This window comes from Mustela putorius, unplaced genomic scaffold, assembly GCF_011764305.1.
Source record: "Mustela putorius furo isolate JIRA1106 unplaced genomic scaffold, ASM1176430v1.1 tig00000281_pilon_pilon_pilon, whole genome shotgun sequence".
Taxonomy (NCBI): domain Eukaryota; kingdom Metazoa; phylum Chordata; class Mammalia; order Carnivora; family Mustelidae; genus Mustela; species Mustela putorius.
Window position 1 is genome coordinate 32,105,211 of NW_025421343.1, and position 23,623 is coordinate 32,128,833.

General features: G+C 38.9%; 1 protein-coding gene across 14 annotated transcripts in view; it reads left to right on the forward strand.

Annotated features, from left to right (window-relative positions):
- Nucleotides 1-23,623, forward strand: part of ITSN2 (intersectin 2) — a 140,124-nt gene that overhangs the window by 54,459 nt on the left and 62,042 nt on the right. For 11 of the 14 annotated variants that reach the window (XM_045079304.1, XM_013052956.2, XM_045079303.1 and 8 more), the window contains 5 exons: nucleotides 2,493-2,633; nucleotides 3,641-3,728; nucleotides 7,714-7,853; nucleotides 8,820-8,900; nucleotides 20,857-20,993. In XM_045079304.1, the coding sequence (XP_044935239.1) occupies nucleotides 2,493-2,633; nucleotides 3,641-3,728; nucleotides 7,714-7,853; nucleotides 8,820-8,900; nucleotides 20,857-20,993 (587 nt within the window). The remainder of the gene's footprint in view (nucleotides 1-2,492; nucleotides 2,634-3,640; nucleotides 3,729-7,713; nucleotides 7,854-8,819; nucleotides 8,901-20,856; nucleotides 20,994-23,623) is intronic. The other 3 variants (XM_045079307.1, XM_013052959.2, XM_045079312.1) reach the window with 1 other exon arrangement.

Sequence of the window (23,623 nt, forward strand, 5' to 3'; positions counted from 1 at the left end):
CAGAGGGGTGACCAGCAGTGGGAGGGGGGAAACCAAGGCAGCAGGGCAGTGCTCCCTTCTCCCTAGCACTTTGCATGACTCGCAACACACAAGCTCCACAGTTACTTGCTTTGCTTTTCTTGGAGTTTTATCTGGATTTGCTTGGAAAAAAGGATTCTGCTAAAAAGAAAAAATGATTTGAAGCTCCTGATCTAGACGACCTCTTAGGACTTCTTCCAGTTCTGCCGGACTGTGGTTTTTAGCTAATATTGGCCAGTATGCTTACCAGATTTTACACTTCAGATGTCAGAGAGTCAAGTTGTTTAAAAGGCTTTGTTGCAAATAAATAAAAAAATAAATCGCTTTGCTTCAAATGCATGGTGAGAAGATAGAAAGGGTGTAGGTTTAACCCTAGATTCTAAAAGCCTGACCTAATAGTGTAATAGGATTTTGAAAAAAAATACACGGGTAGCCATGTTATAGATTCAAGCTTAGACCTTTTTTAATTGGATTCTAACATTTTATTTGGTTTCTGACTTGAAATTACAATTTTTAAAAATCGCATTTGTGGTTATAAAGGTGCTATCTTATGCCTTCAAATGGATAAGAAAGCATATCACAATTATTATTGATGCCACAGTACTACAAAATAGGCCTAAAAATCCTTAACTTCTTTGTGTAGCTATTTGGTTTTCTGTCTGAATGATTATTTTAACTATGTTTTTCCTTAAAATTATAAAAAGGAACCTTATGATTGATTGTTTTTCCCCCAAGAACCTGGATTGCATACCAAGCAGTAACATAGATTAATGTAAAGAATCTGGAAGGTCCAGAGCCTGTACCTGCTGAAGATAGGAACATGAACGCTAGGGTAGACATTGCATATTCCTTTTAGCATGTGTGTTTCTCAAATATAAAACTAACTTTTCAGTAAAAACTTTAATTATCAGTGATTTTTAAGCTTCATTTCTCCTCCTCACCTTGCTGTATTAACTAGGGCTACCATAATGAAATAACACAGACTAGGGGGCTTAAACAAAAGAAATTAATTTTCTCACAGGTCTGGAGTCCCAAGATCAGGATGTCAGCAGGTTTGGTTACTTCTTTTTTTTTTTTTTTTTTTTAAGATTTTATTTATTTATTTGTAAGAGAGAGTGAGAGCGAGCACAGGCAGACAGAGTGGAAGGCAGAGTCAGAGGGAGAAGCAGGCTCCCTGCGGAGCAAGGAGCCCGATGTGGGACTCGATCCCAGGACGCTGGGATCATGACCTGAGCCGAAGGCAGCTGCTTAACCAACTGAGCCACCCAGGCGTCCCAGGTTTGGTTACTTCTGAGACCTCTCTCCTTGGCTTGCAGATAGATGGCTGCCTCCTTGCTGTTTTCCTTACATGGCCCCTCCTTGCCTGTGCATCTCTAGTGTCTGTTTTGTGTCCAGATTTTCTCATGTCATAAGTCAGGTTATATTAGGGCCCATCCATATGACCTTATTTAAACTTATGATCTCTTTAAAGACCCTGTTTCCAAATAACAGTCACACTCTGGGGTCCTGGAGATTAAGACTTCAACATACAAATTTTGGGGAGATACACTTCAGCCCATAACACCTCACCCTTCTCCTTAGTCTCCATTAAGAATCTCTGCTAGTTTGGGGGGCACCTGGGTGGCTCAGTCGTTAAGCGTCTGCCTTCAGCTCAGGTCATCATCCTGGGGTCCTAAGATGGAGCCCCACATCAGGCTCCCTGCTTGACAGGAGGCCTGCTTCTCCCTCTCGCACTCCCTCTACCTCTTGTTTCCTCGCTCACTGTCTCTCTGTGTGTCAGATAAATAAATCTTAAAGAAAAAAAAAAAAAAAGAATCTCTGCTAGTTTGGGTTCTTTTTTTCCTCCCTACTTCTCAGAGAAGAAGAAAGGAATATTTAGTGTAGGAGAAGAGAATTGTGGCCCAAAAGGCCCTCCTGGACCCTGTTTAATTAGAGGAAATTAGATGGCAATGTGGAGAGTAGAAATTTCAGAAGCTTCAAGGAGACAGTGCCGAAAGTCGCATGTAGATGTTTATCTCTCTTCGTTATCCTTTGAGACTACCTCTATTTTAATATTATAAATTAATGCCTCACTGCTGGAATCAGAAAAAATTCAGCGTGCTATGTTTGTGCTTGGTCATATTAGCATCTGGGCTCTTACCCTCTGAGAATGGTATATTTCCTGCTAATAATAACTCTATCCGGAGTTAACAGATACAACCTTAGAACACATTCCACTTAGTTGTATTTACTTATTTTTAGGTAGGCTCCATGCCTAATGTGGGGCTCAGATGCACCACCTCCAGATTAAAAGTCATATGCTCTACTGACTAAGCCAGCCAGGTGCCCTCCACCACTTAGTTTTAGATATTTATCTAGACTGAGTATAAATGATAACTGACATTTAAAAGTTTAAATGAGAATATAATTCTTCTGATAGGAGCTTTTTCTATTAGTGTTTTAAGTCACTGTATGTTTATATGCTCTTCCTATAGAATGGCAAACATCAGCAGATCTCAGGCAGACTTCAAGATGTCCGACTCCGAAAACAAACTCAAAAGACTGAGATAGAAGTTCTAGATAAGCAATGTGACCTGGAAATCATGGAAATCAAGCAACTCCAACAAGAACTTCAGGTTAGTCCCTTGCTGCTGAATTGTGCATAAATGTGAGCAGTTGTTAATAATTCTTCCTAATAGCATAGTTTTCATTTTGGGGTGATGAACCCCTCTGGGTCTCTGATAGACTTCATTCCTAGAAGGATGTAAATGTATACACCATCTTTTATATAATATCGGGACGCTCATATGCCCTCTAAAGCTCTACTAGACATCTGGTTAAATTCTGCTTAATATTTGTACATAAATGGATGCCTTTCACTTTGACTTTTAAGTCTTTAATAAATATGTAGATATACCTTTACATTAAACTTAAGTTTATTGCTACTACTTTTAGGAAATTTTGACTTAATGTTATTCTTTCACAGTTGCGGTGAAGAGTGTTAAATGTGTGTCCCTCAGGGACCTTGTCATCTTCTTTACCTGTGCAGTAAGGTCTAGCTCAGTTATCGTGGTTGAGAATAAGGACCCTGGGAGCATTCTGCATCTTTAGAGTCCTCTTAACCAAATTTGTGCTTCCATATGGACTAGCAATTAATTAACGAAGTATTCTTACTGTGTCACAGCTGGACAGACAGAGGCCAGATAACATTTACTGTCTGATTTAAACCTGCTTCCCTAATTCCTAAGTCTCTAATTTCTCTTCGATATTCATTCTGGGGTGTCATGACCTGCTTACAAATATGGTTTGGTGCAGACGGCAAAGGCACCTCCCCCCTTGTGCTAGCGGAGATCCGTCAGTGCGCGGCAGATTGTAAGACTTCCAGACACATGCCATTACCAAAGATTTTCCTCACCACCTTTGCTCCAGCCAATCATTCATAAATGGATGTATGTTTAAATATTTGTATTTTAAATCATGCGTAATTCCATTTTAATTTATTTGTGAATTGTAGGCGGTTTACAGCTACACACTATTCCTATACTAAGTTTTAAGAGTGATTAAATCATGTTTTTAAGTCTTCAAAAAATGCTCAGACAACATGACAGAATTTTAATCAGGTACTACTTTTTTTTTAAATAAGGATTATCAAAATAAGCTTATCTATTTGGTACCTGAGAAGCAATTACTAAATGAAAGAATTAAGAACATGCAACTCGGTAACACACCTGGTAAGTCTCTAAGGTTTGTTTTACCTCTTTCATTTTTGAATGACCATACCAGTCATACTCTGTTACTTGTTAAAATAACATTATTCTGTTATACATAGCATTTCTTGTCTATAGTTAAAAATTTCAAAATAATGTGAAAAAAAAAATCACAGATGTTAGAGCATCTTTAGCAATAAAAAGTAAATAAGTCCATCGGAGAAAGACAATTAACTTATGATCTCACTGATATGAGGAATTTGAAAAACAAGATAGAGGATCATAGGGGAAGGGAGGGAAAAATGAAACAAGATGAAACCAGAGGGAAAGACAAATCATGAGAGACTCAATCTCAGGAAATAAACTGAGGGCTACTGGAGGGGAGGGAGGTGGGAGAGATGGGGTGGCTGGGTGATGGACATTAGGGACGGTATGTGCTATGGTGAGAAAAAAACCCTTATAAATAAATAAGAATGAAATAACTAGTCATTGTGGTATGCCTTCCTATCTTCATAACATGTGTTTCAAGTATCAGTCAAATAAAATGTTAGACTATAGTTAAATAAGATATAGGTTTGGCTCTAACACAAGACTGTATGTACATTCTGGCAAAATCCTACACTAATGGAAAGAATTTCAGGAAATTCTACCATGGGACCAAGCCTGTGAAATTCTAGGTGATCGTGTACAGACCTAAGCAGAATGGAACGCTCTTCCCAGACCTTTCATATCACCTATCTGATTCATATAAAGACTTTTACTGGCTTGGCCCTCTGACACCTTTGGAGCAAAATAGTCCAAGGCAATTTGTGGAATGTCACATTTTTCTTGACCCATTGTCCAACCAGGATACTGAAAAAAAGATCTCTATGTTGGATAGCATGCCAGTAACAACATAATAGAAGAAAGGTTTACTTAAAGAAAAGTGAATCTGCAAATACCATGTTAGAACTGACTGAAGTATTATAAATGTCTCCCTTTGAGTATCTGTCAGTCTTTCCATTCCGGGGCTCTTTCTTATACTTTTGGCTCTTTAGGAAGTCCAGTTAACAACATCCCTCATCTTTGCCCAAGTTCTGAACGAATAGAGTAATAAGGCAAAGGAGCAAGACATATGAGAGACCAAAAATATTGCCTCATTTTTGGTAAAGCTGGTATTGGACAGCCTGGCTTACCTGTGAGTGGGACAGTCACCCCTGTAAAAAACTGGGTGTACTGCAAAGTAGAACAGGTTTCCTGTGGGCAGTTCAGTCTCAAGAACACGAGGGACTGGAAGGGCCTAGGCTGTGTATGCCCAAGTCCTTAATCGTGAGCCCACCAGTTACTGAAGGGGTGGGAAGAAGTTGGGAATGGTATCCTAGTGAAGGGCCCTTCACTTGGAAGAAATACCAGGCATAGAGAATTTTACTTTTGTGAACTGTTCCTGCTGTGTCTCCCACCTTCCACTGAAACGGTCTGTCCACGTCTCTTCTCAGACCATCTTCCTTGCACGTAATTGTCTTCTTGGCTGTTCGAAGCATATCAGCCCCTACCTCACCCCTCCACAGGCATTCCAGAGGCTGGATGAGCAGCCCTCCTGATCCGTGCAGTCACAGAGAGCATAGCATCACTCTTGTTGTTGCAGTATTTGGACTGTGAATGGAATGTGGACTGTGTCTTATTGGGGACCTGGTAGAGCTAGTCTTTCTTACAGAATGTGATCCACCTGTTATTACAGTTATTGGTTCAAAATTGGAAGCTTTTGTTGGCAGTTTTCAAAGCACCCTGTATCCCTTAGATTCCTCTCTGCATCCCTGTTGCCGCTGAAGATCACCAACCGTGGCCAAGCACCATGCTGGGCAGTTTTCATGCACTGTGTCTTTTAATTTTTACAACAGCCCGGTGAAGTAGGTATTGTTATTCCCCTTGTGTAGCTCAGCAAAGCTGAGGCTCAGAGAGATTAAGTGGTTGCCCAAGGTGGTACAATAGTCGTTCTCAAATTCTTGTTTCAGTCTGAAGCCCATTGTACTACCACATTGCCTCTCTGGATTTTCAGTTTGCTCATAGATATGATCTATTCAAATCTAGTGTTGAAACATCCATTCTTCGTGATGCTTATTTTGAAGAGTACTAGGTGTGTAAATTAACTGATTTTTTCCACAGTGCTTGTCTCCCAACTGAAATAGACTCTGAACTACTTGAGGCTAGGACCCATGCCTTGTCCTTCTTTTTCCCCTGCTATTGAACCTAGTACAGTGCCTTGCACATAGTGGAGGTATAATTTCTTGAGAAAATATTTGTTGAAATACTGGAAAGCTACAAGATAATTATAAGAGAATTTAATTTAGCAAGGTGTCTGGGTAAAAAGAATGTAAAACCCAGCAACTTTTACTGTATATCAAAAGCACTTAGAAAATATCATGAACAGGGGCACCTGGGTGGCTCAGTGGGTTAAAGCCTCTGCCTTCGGCTTGGGTCATGATCCCAGGATCATGGGATCAGCCCCGCATCAGGCTTCCTGCTCAGTGGGAAGCCTGCTTCCTCCTGTCTCTCTGCCTGCCTCTCTGCCTCCGTGGGATCTCTCTCCATCAAATAAATAAATAAAATTTTTAAAATAAGAAAATATCATGAACAAAGGTCTCATTTACATTAGGATTCTCATATAAAGAAATGTGTAGCTGTAAAATTTTACTGCTAGATATGAAAGATTCCTGGATAAGTAGGTACATGTTATGTTCCTGACTCCGGAGCGCTGATATAGCTCAACGTTGTAAAGATGTTATTCTCTACTACTTTGTCCCGTACATTCAGTTCCATTCAGGTTTCTTTAAATGAAACCTGGCAAGATGATTCACAGATTCACCTAGAAGAGAACGTGCAAGATGAGGCAAGACTTGAAAAAGAATGACATTGGTGGGGAGAACACACTAGCTCTACCAGGTATCAAAACATGTTAGGACCCCTGAAAGAAATAGTACATTTTATGTTAATTAGTTGAATTTAAATTTTAAAAAATTAAAAAAAAAAACATGTTAGGAAAGCTCTAGTCCCTAAAGTAGCGTATTATTGATCAGAAAGGAAACATAGAATGATGGAACTAAATATATGCCTTATCGTACTCTAAATTGTGAGATATAGCTCACAATTTAGAGTCCGATAAGTTTGGCATTTAACACCAGTGGGGAAAGGATGGGCTTCCAAATAAGTGATCTGGAGGAGGACAGTTGACGCTCTGAAAGGGAGGTAGGGAAGCTCTTTACCTCAATCCATGTACATAAATAAATTCTAGGTAAGCTAAGAGGTTAAACATAAAAAAAAATACCTCTGGAAAAAATGTTATAAAAACAAAGGAAGACTTTTTTATAATCTCACTGTCAGAAACATTTCTTCAAGTAATCCCTAGAGCTATGAGGGAAAATATTTACAGATTCAATGATACAAAAATGAACTTTTTCATGATGAAAGACATCGATAAACAGTGCAGCATTGGAACTACAGTACAACAAGAATTTATAGCTGCTGTAGATCAGAAATCAAGACAACCCAACAGAAAGAAAAAAAGCAGTGGATGGGGTGAGGCAATCCAAGAGGGTGGCCAGTGAGCCTATAAATAGGTGTTGGTTTGATTTCAGTTGTTATCAAGGAAATACAAATTAAAATAACAATAAGGTTTCTTTTTTTGCCCATTGGAGAAAATGAAAAAAGGTTGATAATATCCAGTGTTGTTGAGAGTGTGTAGGAAATTAGAAACAACCTAATGGCAATCCAAAAGGGAATAGTTATATAAATTATGAAATAATTTATATAACTTATATAATTAAAAAATATGTAGACAACCATAGAGTAATTTTATATTTATACATCTTTTTTTTCCAGTGTTACTACAATATAATTGGCATACACCACTGTGCAAGTTTAAGGTGTGCATCATAGGAGTTTGACTTAGATATATTGTGAGAGTAAAAGTCAATCACCAGTAGTAACAGAAGAATTTCTGCCAAGTGTAAACTATCTGATGTTTGTATTTCAGATTTAGGGATTGATTTGCTTCATAAAAAATCATTGGAAAAGGAAGAATTATGCCAAAGACTTAAAGAACAATTAGACGCTCTTGAAAAAGAAACTGCATCTAAGTTATCCGAAATGGATTCATTTAACAATCAACTAAAGGTATTTATCTTCCATAATATTCATTTTTAGTTAGCTGCCTTCTTACTGTCCTTGTTTTGATTTAGTGGAATGAGTAACTAAAGCTATTTTTGTTATATGTAGTATATTTGCATAATTTTTCTCATAATTTGAGCTATACCAGGTTTACAAGATTGCTTTTGATGTTCTCTGTAGATACTATAAACATGGTTAAGTAATGAAAGCAGTCATTTACCATGGTTTCCAGTTCTTGATCGTTTTTATTGGTATCTGTACCTGTAAAGAATAAGTGCCTTTATCAGTTTAGAAAGTTGATCTCAGGCAACATGATCTTGGGCAAAATTCTAAGATGGTAGATACGGAAAATTATTTAAAATAGTTGTAATGGTAGAGGCTTTTATAACATACTAAATTCTTTCATTTGTTTCTTTGTTATAATATAATTAACCTTTATTAAGTAATGCAATAATCAGTGAAATCCAAAGCATAATCTGGCACTCTGAATTTTGCATGAAAAGTAAGTTCATGATCTATTATTTGCTGCATTGGCAGAGCAGATGTCGAAAACATCTACTGCATGCTTACCATTCTGTGCAGTATTAGTTGTATATGGAAGCCATACCTCTGAAAGAAGTATTAGAAGGTAAAAACCAGACTGATGGCACATCATTCCAATTTGGGAATAGTCACAGCTCTCTATCTCTTCATATGACTTTTGCTGACTTATTTAGAGTAATACTCCACCACCTATAGAGTGAACATTATAAAGAAAAGAGATCATGGTGGCTTCAGTTCTGGAGGGGAAATTTTGGGTGAATAATGTTAATATTACATTATATATGAGCATATATTTTATAGAAAAATTTTTAAAGAAAACCAAATAATTTTTTGCTGGTGGACAGATAAGCCAGCCAAGTTATCATCCCTACATAATTTTTAAAAATTTGTACATAGTTTAATTGGCTTTTTATCTGCCTTATCTTACAGTGTGGGAATATGGATGACTCTGTTCTGCAGTGCCTTTTGTCTCTGCTAAGCTGTCTCAACAACCTCTTCCTCTTACTTAAGGTTATTTTCTAATATCTAGCTCCTTTTCTTTTGAGTTACTTTACTGTTTTCTTTTCTTAAAATCTAGACTATTCTTTGCATTTATGAGTGTCTTTGTTTGAAATAACATACACAATTTGGACCTTTTTTCTTTCTGTTTGCTTGAATAGCCTTCTGCTGTCTAACTGCCTGTTTGAGACTAATGCCAGAAATTTGTGGGGTTGCCCAGAGTAACCTGTCTCATAAGGAACTCAAGACACTTAGAAATAACTACCGATTTCCCTATAACATCCCTGTGCTTTGGGTTAACTGCTGGGATGATTACTGATTCAGTTTAAAAGAAAGCAAGGGAATGGGAGATTAAATCGTTTACCCATATCACTGAAAATCATTATTTAAAATAAAATGTATTTCTTCTGAAATGTAGGGCAAGGTTATGTCATGTATATATACCAGGCTGCTTCCTGATACTGCTATAAGGAAAAATCATAGCCAATAATGGAGGGGCAGCTTTAGTTATGTCTAGTTAGCAGGCCTCATGTTTAGACATGCTTGCAATTCAGATAAAAAATGTTCAAATCATATGCAAAAATAAATAGCTCACTTTGTCATTTTAGCACAGAGGATTTCAAATACTCAATGAATTTCTGTTTTAATATAGTTTAAAGAAAGGTGCTTTGCATTTAGCTCTCCTTGACCCTACATTCTGAGTGCATTCTGCATCAGTAGGGCAGTTGCATATATATGTATGTGCCTTCGTACATAATGAAGACAAGAACATGATAAGTGGAACTCACGTGTTTAAGCAAAGGTTGTGCAAGTTGGAAAGATGGTGTCAGCCTTTCCTTTATGGTTGTAGCGTGAATGGCCAGCTTATCTGGTCTTAGAACTTGTGCCACAGGTTGCATAAAAATTTCACCCTACATTTCTTCATCTACAAAATGAGGTTTGATGATGACTTGTGGGCTGTACTCACACATGTAAGTCTGATTATTTCAGTTAGCATTTGATTCTCCACAGGCCAGCAGATTATTCTTATCTCTTGTTTTACTTTCTTCCTTATGCTTCTTGCCTTCCAGCCTTTCACTGCTTGTTGATACTTTCATCAGAGGCAATTTAGGATTAAAACTAAGAGGGGATGAGAGTGGCCCGGAGAGTGTACTGTCCCAGAAAGCAAGAAAAGAGGCCTCCGAGAGTTATCACTGCAAAGCACTGCAGAGCAGTCAGCGTAGTCCTGAAAAATATCCATGGAATTGTCCGTGAGACCGTTGAAGACCGTACTGAAAGGGCCATTTTAGTTAAGTGAGCAGAAGCTGAACTGCAGCAGATAGGAATGAATGGGGGTTAAGGAAGGGCTGAGTGAATGTGAACACCTCGGGGAGGAGAGTGCAAAGAAAACATGAGGTCAAAGGAAAACCTGTGTGTGTGTGTGTGTGTGTGTGTGTGTGTGTGTGTGTAAGAAAGACCTGAAGGATAAAGGATACAAAGTTTCAGTTAGGAAAGATGGATAAGTTCTGGGATGTGATGTACAACATGGTGACTCTAGTTAACAATATCGTGTTGGATGCTTGAGATTTGCTAAGATAGAGAAAACGGTTAAAATACGTGAGGTAGATATGTTCATTGACACAGTTTGGGTGATCATTTCCCATTGTGTACTAATACCGAAACATCAAGTTGTATACCTTAAACATACACAATTTTTATTTGTCAGTTTTATCTTAAGAAAGCTGGGGAGAAAATAATCAGGACCACCCTTGGAGGTGGTATCAGCTTTCTGTGAGGCATATGCTTACATGGGGAAGAGATTCGGTTGGGGTTGAGGAATGGAAATGGAGAGAACAGAGCTGGTGAGGTAACTGACCGAGTCTGTCTTAATGGTGATTTCTTGGCCAAGCCGAATGTCTTGTTGCTGAATTCCCAGCACCTGTAGGAGTACATGGTAGGTTAAGGGTGGCAGTAAATACTTGTGGAGTGAATGAAGGGTTTTGAATGTTCTCAAAAAAATATGCAGTACTTTAGGATTGATATATGGAGCTGATTAAAAAAAAAAAAAAAAAGTAGAAAAGAATTTGTCAGAAAACATGTATTCCACATTCTAGGAACACTTGTGACTTCGTGTATTTTTTTCTATTAAGTAAAGGCTATTTTTTAAATGCAAAAAATGGGGGCACCTGGGTGGCTCAGTCAGTTAACTGTCTGCCTTTGGCTCAGGGTCATGATCCTGGAGTCCTGCATTGGAGGCCCTAGTTGAGCTCCCTGCTCAGGAGGGGAGCCTGCTTCTCCCTCTTCTGCTCCCCCTGCTTGTGCTGTCTCACACTCTCTCTCTCTTTCTCAAATAAATAAACAAAATCTTTAAGACACACACACAAACTTGAAGGAGACAGAAGGGAAGGGGAGGAAGGAAGGGAGAGCTTCAGGTTGAATATATAAGGTGGTGGTTATTGATAGAGTCCAAGGGAAGCAGATTGAGATACAATCCAGAGGATAGATTTAAGGGTTAGGTAAAAAGTCTTTGAGTGTAACATATGGAGGAAAGATGAGTGTGAATGCAGCTAAATTTGCTTGTGGAGAGTAGGACGCTGACAGCTCGAAGACTTAAAATCAGAAGCAAGTTGAACCATTACAAGGAATCTTCCTGCGTAGTTGAGGACATGGAATAAGTTCAGCCAGGCTAGAAGTTGGGTGCAGAGGCAGGAAGTTGTGTTGATTTTTGAGATGGGAAGATGAGGGAGTTCCAGTCTGGTGGCTTAATGAGGCAAGATTATTAGCTGGTAGTGAGAAGAATGGATGCAAGATTAGGGAGTTTAGGGAACTCCCAAATTCCCGGATTAGGGAAGATTAGGCAGTTCTGTTTCAGGAGAGAGAAGTAGGCATGAAATAGACATTGCAGTGGGGGTAAAGGGTGTATGCTTAGTAGAGGAAGACAGTACGTGTGCTGAGCAATGTTGAATGCCTGTGTGAAGTTGGAGGTCATGAATATAAATTGAAAGCAGGGATGCCTGGGTAGCTCAGTTCGTTGGGCTGCTGCTTTTGGCTCAGGTCATGATCCCAAGGTCCTGGGATTGAGTCCTGCATTGGGCTCCTTGCTCAGCAGGGAGCCTGCTTCTCTCTCCACCTCTGCCTGCTGCTCCCCCTGCTCATGCGTGTGCTCATGCGTGATTGCTCTCTCTCTCTCTCTCTCTCTGACAAATAAATAAATAAATAAAATCTTAAAAAAATAAATTGAAAGCAGCATGCCTAATTGTATGATTTTCTTCCCCACCAAAGTTCAGCTGCTTAGATAAAAACACAAAGAAGGGTAAAGCAGAGTCATAGGTTTACACAGGTTTGAAGTTTTAATAGACATGACAGTGAGGGAGGGACAGGGAATTGCAGATCTTGACACAGTAATTTCAGCAAAGAGGAACTCTGAAGTATGGACTGACATGAAGAGGTATGAGGAAAGAAAATTATGCTGATGAAAGAGGAGAAGCTGTTGGGGTCATTGAGTGTATCAGGTACAAGATCTCCAAGGATAAGAACTTACATTTGAAGAATGGGATCTTTCATCAGTGGTAGTTCTGTTTCTAATGATGACAAGATTCAACATAGAATAATGCAAATGGTGAGTTAAGTGGGGTAAAAAGGAGAGTTGAGGTTTTGATCCAATCCATGTGGTTGTCAAAACCTTGGAGAGTAGTGAACATTAATGAATGAGGATCAGACCAGGTGATCAAGAGATACCAATAAAGAGGAAGAGGAGGGCAGTGTTGCAAGATGGCATGAGCCTCAGGAAAGCATGACTTCATAAAAGGGAAGAGAGATAATAGTCTGGAAAGGACAGTGAGGAGCAAAGAAAATAACTGTAGTTATCTCCTCACCCTGATGTAAATGGAATATGTGGTAGTAAACTGAGAGAGAAACAGAGGAAAACAGCATCCTGAGGGATCAGCCAAAAGGACAAAGAGCTAAGGGAATTTCCATTCAGAGAAGCTATGCAGGTCTGTAAGGGGCTTCCTGAGCACAAACAGGAAGGTGCCCAGCAGTGGAGGGATTTGAGGAGAAGAAGGGTGGGAGATTGGGTCGGATCAAGGATGAACAGCATTCTAGAGATGAGGATTTGGGCGGTAAAGGGTGACAGGGAAGGCCAGGTGGGTTGGCAGGTGAGAGAAAAAATTGGCCTTTTTGGTCTTGGAGGAGGACAGGCAGTGAGTTCTAATTTGTGGTCTTTGAGACAGCGGAGCATCTGCTTTAGCCTATTTATGGTGGAATGGGAGTATAAGGTTTAAAATTATTTGTCTTAAGAAATTATGTTCTACTGGTCCCTGTCATATTCATGTATAGGATCAGTGGTAATTTTTGCTCTTTTGCTTAAGTGACACTAGGACACACAGCAAAGCCTGTGTGGGTCCAAAGATGAGACATTTGACATGCCCTTATTCCATTAGAGAAATTCACGCACTGTCGTATCTTTAGCAGTGAGTTAGTAGTGAGAAGAGTATTGGCCTCAGAATCTGAAGAAATGAGTTATAGTCCTACCAGTGCCACTTGCTAGCTGTGTAACTGTCATTTAACCTCCAAATTTTGCTTTCTTCATTTACAAAATGAAGCTGATAGTATCTGTTCTGCCTTCTTTGCAGAGTCGTAGGGCGATTAAATGAGATTGCGTATGTACAGAAGTGCTTTGTGAACTATTATGAACCATACAAATTTTTTTGTTGTTCTTATGAGTAGGGATCATCCTGAATCACCACAGTACTTTCAGTGCATTGAAGGTCACCACCGCTGACTTGGGATAATGATTGAGGAGGTACTATTCCTTTGAGACAAAGTGGAATCTGCCAACAGCCAAATTGGGGCTTATCACAGACCTCTATCCTAAATTTCTCCATTGGGGCTTTGTCATTCTGGCCTTACTAACTAGTCCTCATTACTACAGACAGTGCTTCTGAAATTGAGTTTTACTGATGGCCCTTCTGATTCAGGATAGAGGTGGGTGATCCCCCTTACTGTTTAACAGACTGAGAGAATGAGCACACTAGTGTTGTTAGTGGTCATTACTAAGACTTGATGTTGCCTCCTCATAATCAGAATGCTGCTTTTGTGTTCTTGACTCCTTTAGAATGGACATGAAATACTGTTGGTTTCAAATCCCTTTAATTCATTTAATTTTTAAAATGTTTCCTATCTAATAAAGATATTTTAGTAATTTAGCTGAAAGTGGAGTTAAGTGGAAGTAAATATAGAATCTGTGGTACAATTTGGGGTTTGAATGACATGGTGTAGATAATTCAAAAAGAGACAAGTCACTTAATCTTCTGAGTCTCAGAATTGGTCATCATTTTATCCATTTTACAAGAATGCTATCAAGATCAAATGTAGGTATTATGTGTAAAAACACTTTAAAGTGCTACACAGATGTTCAGAGTTTTTTGTTTTGGGGTTTTTGGATGTTAAGTTTGAGGTGCTAATTTGCGTTCTGCCAGGATTTTTTTTCATGACTAATAAAAATTTTTTGTATCACATTATATCACATTATTGAGCTAAGCTGTATTTTGTCCATCGAATCTCTTTTAAGACCTGGCCTTTGGAAAGAATATTATATCCTTTTTTTTTTAAGATTTTATTTATTTATTTGACAGGCAGAGATCACAAGTAGGCAGAGAGGCAGGCAGAGAGAGAGGAAAAAGCAGGCTTCCTGCTGAGCAGAGAGCCTGATGCAGGGCTCAATCCCAGGACCTTGGGATCAAGACCTGAGCCAAAGGCAGAGGCTTTAACCCACTGAGCCACCCAGGCGCCCCCATTGTATCCTTTCTTGAAGCAAAAATCAGAATATAACATTACTTCCTATCACTATTAAAGGTATTCCGTATTAGTGGTTTAAGTTTAGCAAGTTACATCTTCCATTTCTACCAGGATGGCAGAATAAGTACTCTCTCTGAGTAATGAGAACAGTAGAAATGGGTGCTGGATTTAAAAATTTTTGTGAGTGCTTTGTTGAGTCATGTTGAGGTACACTCAGGACTAAAACTAAGTAAACCAATCTTAAACCAAGTGGTCAAATTTAACATTACCAAAATGGCGCAAACCAGCATTATATGTCTCCTGATACATTGCGCTGAAAGAAGCACATCACTGCTGTATTATTTTTGCCAAAAATAATTTCATCTAAGTGTAAGGAAATAAATTAGACACACCCAAATTGTGATTTGATCTATGAAACAGCTGACTGACCCGCACTCTAAAAATGTGAATCTCATAAAAGATGGAAGAAATCTTTATGATTTAAGGAGACCAAAGAGCCACTCCTAAAGGACACTAAAGAGTCATGACAGCAAAATGCAGTGTGTGACCCTCAATGAGATCATGGATAAGGGAGAAAGCTATTATTGAGGACAGTATTCACGGTAGTGGGGACACTTTTGAATATGAATTCTGTATTAAATATCACTATATGGCTGTGTTAAATGTCTGTAATTTAGTACTGGCATTGGAGTTGTAGTTAACGTGGAATAGTGATGAGGTATCTGGGGTGAAATCATCAGCGTCTGCGAAAGTTTTCAAAATAAAAAGAAAAATTTAGAGTTGCACAATGTCAGGTGTTTGTGAAAATGAAACAGTAGATTAAGTTTATTTTTATTTATTTTTAAAGATTATTTATTTATTTATTTGACAGGCAGAGATTACAAGTAGGCAGAGAGGCAGGCAGAGAGAGAGAGAGAGAGAGGAGGAAGCAGGCTCCCTGCTGAGCAGAGAGCCCAATGCGGATCTTGATCCCAGCACCCTGGGATCATGACCTGAGCCACCCAGGCGCCCCGATTAAGTATATTTTTAAGTTGTAAAAGTGCTAAGTAGATTAACCACCAGTAAATATCAACAGTGGGAAACAGAGTGGTGGGGAGTAGTGTAAATTAACAGACTTCTCCTCAGTCATATCAGGGGTCTGTAGCTGCTGATTCATAAATGAAGATGTATTGATATTAGCTAGGGTTTATTAAGGGCTTTCTCTGGAACTGACATGGTTCTAAGTATCTTACTTATTGAATCCTTACATTAACCCTGTGATGTAGGTCAGTATTATTCCTCTCCACATTTCACATAGGAGTAAGTTAAGACACAGAAGGTGCCCAAGGTTATACAGTTGACCATAAACGGTTATATTGGGGAAAAAAAGATGAAAATGTATAAGCTAAGCTTTCACCTTAAGAAGCTAGAAAAAGACTAGTGTAATAAAGCAAAAATAGTAGAAGGAAACCAATGAAACAAAAGACATTAAATACAGGGAATCAAGAAAGCCAGTATTTGACTCTTTTAAAAAGATTAATAAAATTAAACCTTTGGCAAGACCAATTTTAAAAGGAAAGAAGGTAGTAATAAAATTAGGAATGAAAAGGAAATAAAAATATAAATGCTGCAAACATTAGAAGAGCATATTGGGGTGCCTGGGTGGCTCATTTGGCTAAGCAACCAACTCTTGGTTTCAGTTCAGGTCATGATCTCAGGGTCTTGAGATAGAGCCCGCAGCAGCCTGTGCACTCAGTGGGGAATCTACTTATGGATTCTCTCTCCCTCTCCCCCTCAGTCTGCTGGTGCATGCTAAATGTAGATGAACAAATTACGACTTGCCAAAACTGACTCAAAATATAAAATATCTGGACAGCTCTATTGTTATAAAATATTTTAAATCTATAGTTTAAAATCTTTCCTAAAAGAGAAGCACAGAGTCTTTACTGGAGGAACCAGTAAATCTAGTCTTACATAGCTGTTTCTGTTACCATTCAGCCTTTTGTCTAAGATAAAGTGTAGTTTTACACAGCTGCTTCAAAATACAGAAACGGGATTATTCCCAACTTATACAAAGCTATCAGAGACATATCAAAACATATAAGAACAGTGTGAGAAAAGATCATTATGGGCCAGTTTAATATAGAGGTGAAAATTCTAAAAAAATATTAAAAAGACAAATGTAGAATTTATAAAAAAGGATAATCCATAATGACCAAAAAAGTTGATTTATCTTAGTCATGCAAAGGTGATTTGACATACAAAAACATGTAATTTGCCCTATAAACAGATTAAAGGGGGAAAATAGTATGTTTAACTCATTAGATGCAAAAAAATATGTGATGGGTTGCCTGGGTGGCTCAGTGGGTTAAGCAGCTGCCTTTGGCTCCCACAGTCCTGGGATCAAGACCCACATCAGGCTCCCTGCTCAGCGGAGAGCCTGTTTTTCTCTCTCTCTCTCTACCCGCCTCTCTGCCTATTTGTTCTCTGTATCTCTCTGTCAAATAGATAAATAAAATCTTTTTATAAAAAAAAGTATGTGAGAAAATTTTAAATCCATTCATGATTAAAACATGAAAAACTTAATAGCAAATTAAGAATAGAACTTCCTTAACCTGAAAAAGATCTGTCATTCTCTTAAGACTGCGACAGTACTGTCCACAAGTGCTGATTAATTTACTTGTCCTCAGTTAACTCATCTATTGAACAAGGGCCTCCTGGAAGCAATGACTTAATCCAGAGGAATGAGTCTAGTGATAGGAATTGCCAAGATTATTGCAGTCAGGCAGAGGAAGTTTCTGGCAAGCCTTATACTGCTCTTCAAATCTTATTAGTATGTGTGACTATTGTTTATGCATTCTCATTTGTTTAAGAAATATTAATTAAATATCCACATAATACCAGACCATTTTGGGTGGAGATACCTTGATGAAAATCAGTCCTGTTGTCACGAAACTCAGTCCATTGTTGGAGGGAACCATACAGTCAGGAGACGCTGATTATGATAGAGGAAGGCACAGGATGCCTTGGGGAGCATGGGCAGCTAATGAACTCAGACACTGCAGGAATGGGCTGGTGAAGGAAGACTTGAAACAGTATCTTTCAGGACACGTTAGAGGGCTAATCTTGCAGCCATAAGAAGATCAGATGTTAATTTGGCTCCTCTTTACTCTCTCTTAACCTTACAATTCTTTTTCTTTATGACCTCAGCCAATAATAATAGCTAAACTTCCTATGAACTTGCTCTGTGTCCTCCAGTACTTTATAAATACTAACCCATTTCATCCTCAACAGTATTGTGAGGATTAAATGTACTAGAGTGCATGTACTAGTGAGGCATGTACTAGAATTAACTGCATTTTACGGATGAGGAAACTGCAAGTAACTTTCCTGATGTTACTCAGCACACCACTGACAGAGCCTGACTCAGACTGATGTTCCCAGAGTCCTTATCACTAAGCCAGACTGCTCCTCCATAGATTATAACCACCATATCCTTGTGGTTTTCAGTAGAATTTAGAGAAAGGTGTGACCAAGAGAACTGTTGAAGCTGAGATTTGTGGAGACTTGCTGAATGCAGTATTTTTATTGTTATTGACTTAAGCTGCAAGTCTTTTTTTTTTTTTTTTTTAAGATTTTTATTTATTTATTTGATAGACAGAGATCACAAGTAGGCAGAAGGCAGGCAGAGAGAGAGGGGGGAAGCAGGCTCCCCGCTGAGCAGAGAGCCCCATGTGGGGCTCAATCCCAGGATCCTGAGATCATGACCTGAGCCGAAGGCAGAGGCTTAAACCACTGAGCCACCCAGGCGCCCCTTAAGCTGCAAGTCTTGATCTCAGACACTTTGGATGTAGTCTTCACACTTACACCGCATTGTACTCAGATCATATCTATCACTTAAATCAAGTTAAAAGGATCCACTTATAAGATATTTTATTTCTGGAAAGAAATTGCATTTCTTGGGTTTTGGGGGAGGTTGTTTTGGAGGATTTTTTTGGTTTAGTTTTGTTATTATGTGTGAGTAGATACCCCAAAACATTCTACCAAATATAGTTGACCCTTGAGCTACATGGGTTAGGGGCGCCAGTGCCCAATAGAGTTGAAAATCTGCATACAGCTTTTGACTTCCCCCAAATTTAACTACTAATAGCCTACTATTGACCAGGCACCTAACCTATAAAAGTGATTAATACATATGTTGTGTATTGTATGTATATCATATTATATTCTTAAAATTGAGCTAGAGAAAAGAAAATTAAGAAAATCATAAGGAAAACCCATTTATGGTACTCTGTTGTATTTATTTTTAAAAATCTGTGTATAGGTGTGCACAAATAGTTCAACCCCGATTATTTGAGGGTCAGCTGTACTGTGAAGGTTCCACCTTTGCCATGAAACCTCTTGAGGGCTTTTTCCTCTTCCTTAATCCAGTCTCTCTTTTTTTTTTTTAAAGGTTTTATTTATTTATTTGACAGAGAGACATCACAAGTAGGCAGAGAGGCAGGCAGAGAGAGAGAGAGGAGGAAGCAGGCTCCCTGCTGAGCAGAGAGCCCGATTCGGGACTCGATCCCAGGACCCTGAGATCATGACCTGAGCCGAAGGCAGTGGCTTAACCCACTGAGCCACCCAGGCGCCCTTAATCCAGTCTCTTTAAACTCTCTTGTTCAAGATCCTGTAGATAGCATGTAAAAAAAACTCATTTCAAATAGTTAAGCTCACAAGAGTTGTTACTGGAAGAGTCCCAGGACTGCTGAGTCCATACAAGTGCTACTAGGAAGGAGCAGTTCCTAGGCGTAGGAATGCAGTTGGGAGAGTCGGTTCCTACAGGCCTCCCTCCCTCTGTCTCCAGTCTTTGCTTGCCTCTTTTCTGTATGGATTTCATTTCCACCCCAGTGGCGTCACTTGGTGGTGGGACAGCTCCAGGTTTGCCTTATCCCAGTTTAATGAGTTTAGAGAAGAAAAGACCTCTTTCTCCCCTTTTTAGTCTATCTGAATCCCAGGAAAGGATTCTGGCTCAGCTTGGATCCATGTGTATGTCCTTTGGACCAGTCATTCTGGCCAGGGAGGTGGGGTGCTGTGATTGATTAGTTAGGCCTAGATTAAATGACTGCACCTGAGAGGGAGTGGGTGGAATCTGAGTGACAGATTCCTAACAAACTCGCAGAATAGGGTTGGGCAGGTGCTGTTAGAAGATGGAAGGAAAATGCTGTAACCACAGGTTTAACCACAGGTTAAAGTAACCACAGGTTTCTGCTAAGGTGCTTATCTCTATCCCATGTTTTGGGACTTTTCTCTGCTTTGAGACTTCAAGCTCTTTGAAGGCAAAAACTTGAGAGCCAGTGGGCCCTAGATTTGATTCCCTGTGCATCCCTATGTGCACCACATAGAACTAGATGCTCAATAAGCAAGTATTTATTTCAATTCCTGTTTGCAGTACTTCTCATTATTTTGGGTTACTATAGTCATGATATTAGGTAGACATTATCTTTTCCATTTTTAGTTTTAGCTGAATTATTTAATAATTGCTTCTGTGTTTAGTTCAGGACCTTACTGGATAAGTTATGGGTACACAGTCAACCTACATATATAAAAAATATGACTGAATAAAATTCCTCTTCAAATAATAAGGAGATTGTTTCCCCATGTTTTTTTAAAAAGATTTGTTCATTTATTTGAGAGAGAGAGAGAGAGCACAAGAGAGAGCGCATGCCAGTGTGAGCAGGGGGAGGGGCAGATGGAGAGGGAGAGAGAGAATCTCAAGCAGATTCCAAGCTGAGCTTGGAGCCCGATGCAGGGCTCTGTTGCACAACCCCGAGATCATGACCTGAGCCAAAAGCAGGAGCTGTATGTTCAACTGATTAAGCCACCACCCTGTTTCCCCATATTTTTAATGGATTGGGTTTTTTTTTTTAAATTGAAAATAAAGTATCAAATCAAAGATTTGGCTTATGAAGTTGGCTTATCTTTATTCCTTAGAAAATAGTTAATACACAAGTACATGACTTTAACATACATTTGTCCTCAGTGGTTATAGGACTTAAATACTTGTATTCAGGACTTTTTAATCATCTAGATATTTTTAAACTTTTACTCTTCTTACTTTAGTTTAACTTGCTTTCAGATTTTTGTCTCTTAATAAAATGCCACATTAGTATATAAGATAAAAATATTTAAATCAATGCATATTGACTTATTTTCATTTTCTCCTTAGGAACTGAGAGAAAGCTACAACACACAGCAGTTAGCGCTTGAACAACTTCATAAAATCAAACGTGACAAGTTGAAGGAAATTGAAAGAAAAAGGTCAGAGCTAATACAGAAAAAGAAACTAGAAGATGAGGCTATAAGGTAATATAGCTGATAAATTTAATATACTACTTTACTATTAGAATTCTAATTTTGTTGCCTATATCTTAGTTTGATTATGAAAATTTAAGGGAAATAAAAGGATTATCCTTGGATGCTAATTAGAGTCAGCAGTTTAGAAGTTTAGAAGTTCAGTTTTTCTTTTAGGGAGTGAGATTATAGTAATCAATTTTATGTTCCATTGGTGAAGAATAGGGGGTTTGGACTCAGACCTGGATTAGACTTCTTGATCTACCACTTACTATTTGGATGACCTTGGTTAAGTCACTTTACCTTTTGAATCCCATTTCTCCACCTGAGAAATAGAAATACTGATGCATGCCTCATAAGTAAAAATAATGTAGCTAGCAAGCCAAACACAAATGTCTTACACTCATCACTTCCTTCTCTCCATTGTAAATCTGTTAAGTTTGCTAAAAGATCACAAAAACCAAATACTTAATTTTATTAAGTGATAAGATGGGGTGATGAGATGGAGTATATAATGCCATGTTGATGCAGTTCTCTTTGTGCCACTGAGCCTATCAGTTGCCTCCATTTATAGTAAGAAGTAAGATAGTTGCAGAATCTGAGGCATTTGTGTAGAGACTCGGCATAATTTTTTTCTGTTGTGAGGTCTTGTTTCTAATATGTTCCTTAGCCACGACCCCCTCCAAGTCCTCTAGCGTCAGAAATCAGTATAATTAACAAATACTAAGGAGCCAGCTTTTCTTTGCCTTGGAGATAAGTAGACGAGTAATGCCCATGAAGGAGCTAACAGTTACTCGAAAGGCAAGAAAGACACATTACCATGTAGTAGGCCTCTATTTTTAACGGCTTCAGAATAACCACTCCCAGCACACTTAATGAGTGGCCGCTGTTGACTGTGATGCAAGGACACTCTGGTTTTACTCCTTGTTCTTGATTCCTCATCATTCCAGTAGGAGCTGGAGACTGCCAGACAGAGCTCTGTAGTACTCCTTACTCCAAGACCCCCACTTTTGTGGCTGCTAACAAGAAATACTAGAATAATGTAAGAGCAGAGACAGTGAAGTTCAAATTTAGAAGCTTTTTTTTTAACCACTTAACTGCCACTGCACGTTGCATAAGGGAATAGTGCAGTAACTACATGGCTAGTCACTGTGTCAGAATTTTCTGCTGATGATGTTGCAAGTGTTTTGAAATTGCATCACCGCTCACAATTTTTCCTAGGCCAGCAAGCCATATTAATAATACACGTTTTCATTTCATTCATTTCATTCATCCTCCTCACACATTATCCTGCTATAGAAGAGGAAAGAAATCAGAGCAGACACACATGTCGAATCAGTCCAGAGCTGAGTCTTAGAAATAACAACTTGATTTCTTAGCCGTTTGCCTAGGAAGGCTCCCTCTTTGTCCTCCGCTGTTGGTTAGAGTCAGGTTTTCAGTGTAGGTTTGGCCGCCTTGCCCTTTGTCCAGCTTCTGAGCTATCTTCTGGCTCTGAATTGTTTCTCAGGCACTGACACATAAGAAAGTTTATCAAAATTTAATTTCATATTCTTTTAACTCTCTAGCCTTTCTTTATCCCAGTAAACATGGGGTAAATACTCTGTGGTGTTTATAATCTCTGGGAATTCAAGTAGAGGCTAGATTAGGTCACCTTAGTGTGGAAGAATGTGGGAAAAGGCGATGGAGGAACTCACCAGGAAAAGGAATGGTGGCTGAGATGAAGAAAGGACCTCAGAGAAGCGTGGCCCTCAAGGGAGAGCCAGATGTCAGTCACAAAAAGTGCTGGAGGAAGCACTCTTTGCAGTGAGAGAGGTTATGGGAGGATTTGCAAAGGGTCAAGGGGAAGCTAATCATGGGATAATCAACCAGGAGTATGAGTGTAAGACAGTCCAGGAATGAGGAAGAGAAGTGGCAGAATAAGTGGGTCTGCAGTTTTGGGGATTATATAGGAATTGAGACATGGAATTAAGCCAAGATGTCTTCCTTGGTAGGGCATAGACCAACTTGCCCAGCTAGAAACCAAGCTGCAGCTGTTATCAAATGTCATAGAAGCACATATGGAAGCGTGGACCTATAGGGGAACATGCCCTGCTCTCTAACAATGAAAAAGACTTCCAAGGGGTAATATAGAAAGTAGGTAATCTGCCCAGAAGCATTTCCTGTTTCTACAGTAATGACCAAATCCTGAAAACAGGGGTTAGCTAGATAGTGGAAATAAGAGCTGAAATACAGTCCTTGTGAAAAATCTAGAGAGAAAGAAAGAAATCGGGAGAGAGGGGAAGAACATTTAGATATACCTTATGTATTTATTTTCTGAATAGTTCCCCTTTTTTCTCAGCGTTGGGAGGTTGGCTGACAGGAGGGAATTTAAGGGTATGAGAAATTGTCAGTCTTACTCCCCAGTTCATCTATTTGACCAAGGGTCCTCTCCTGATTAATTGGTTTTTTCCCCTTCATCCATGATCCCCACTGTTTCTCCACACCCCATGCTAATGTCTTAGCTATATGATAAATACATAAGATTATATATAAGTACATAAGAAATATGTAATATTCCTATAGTTTGTGAGGAATAAGATCTGATATTTTTTATTTTGTTATTATTTTGCATAACAGAAATTTTAGGACATTATGCAAACTCT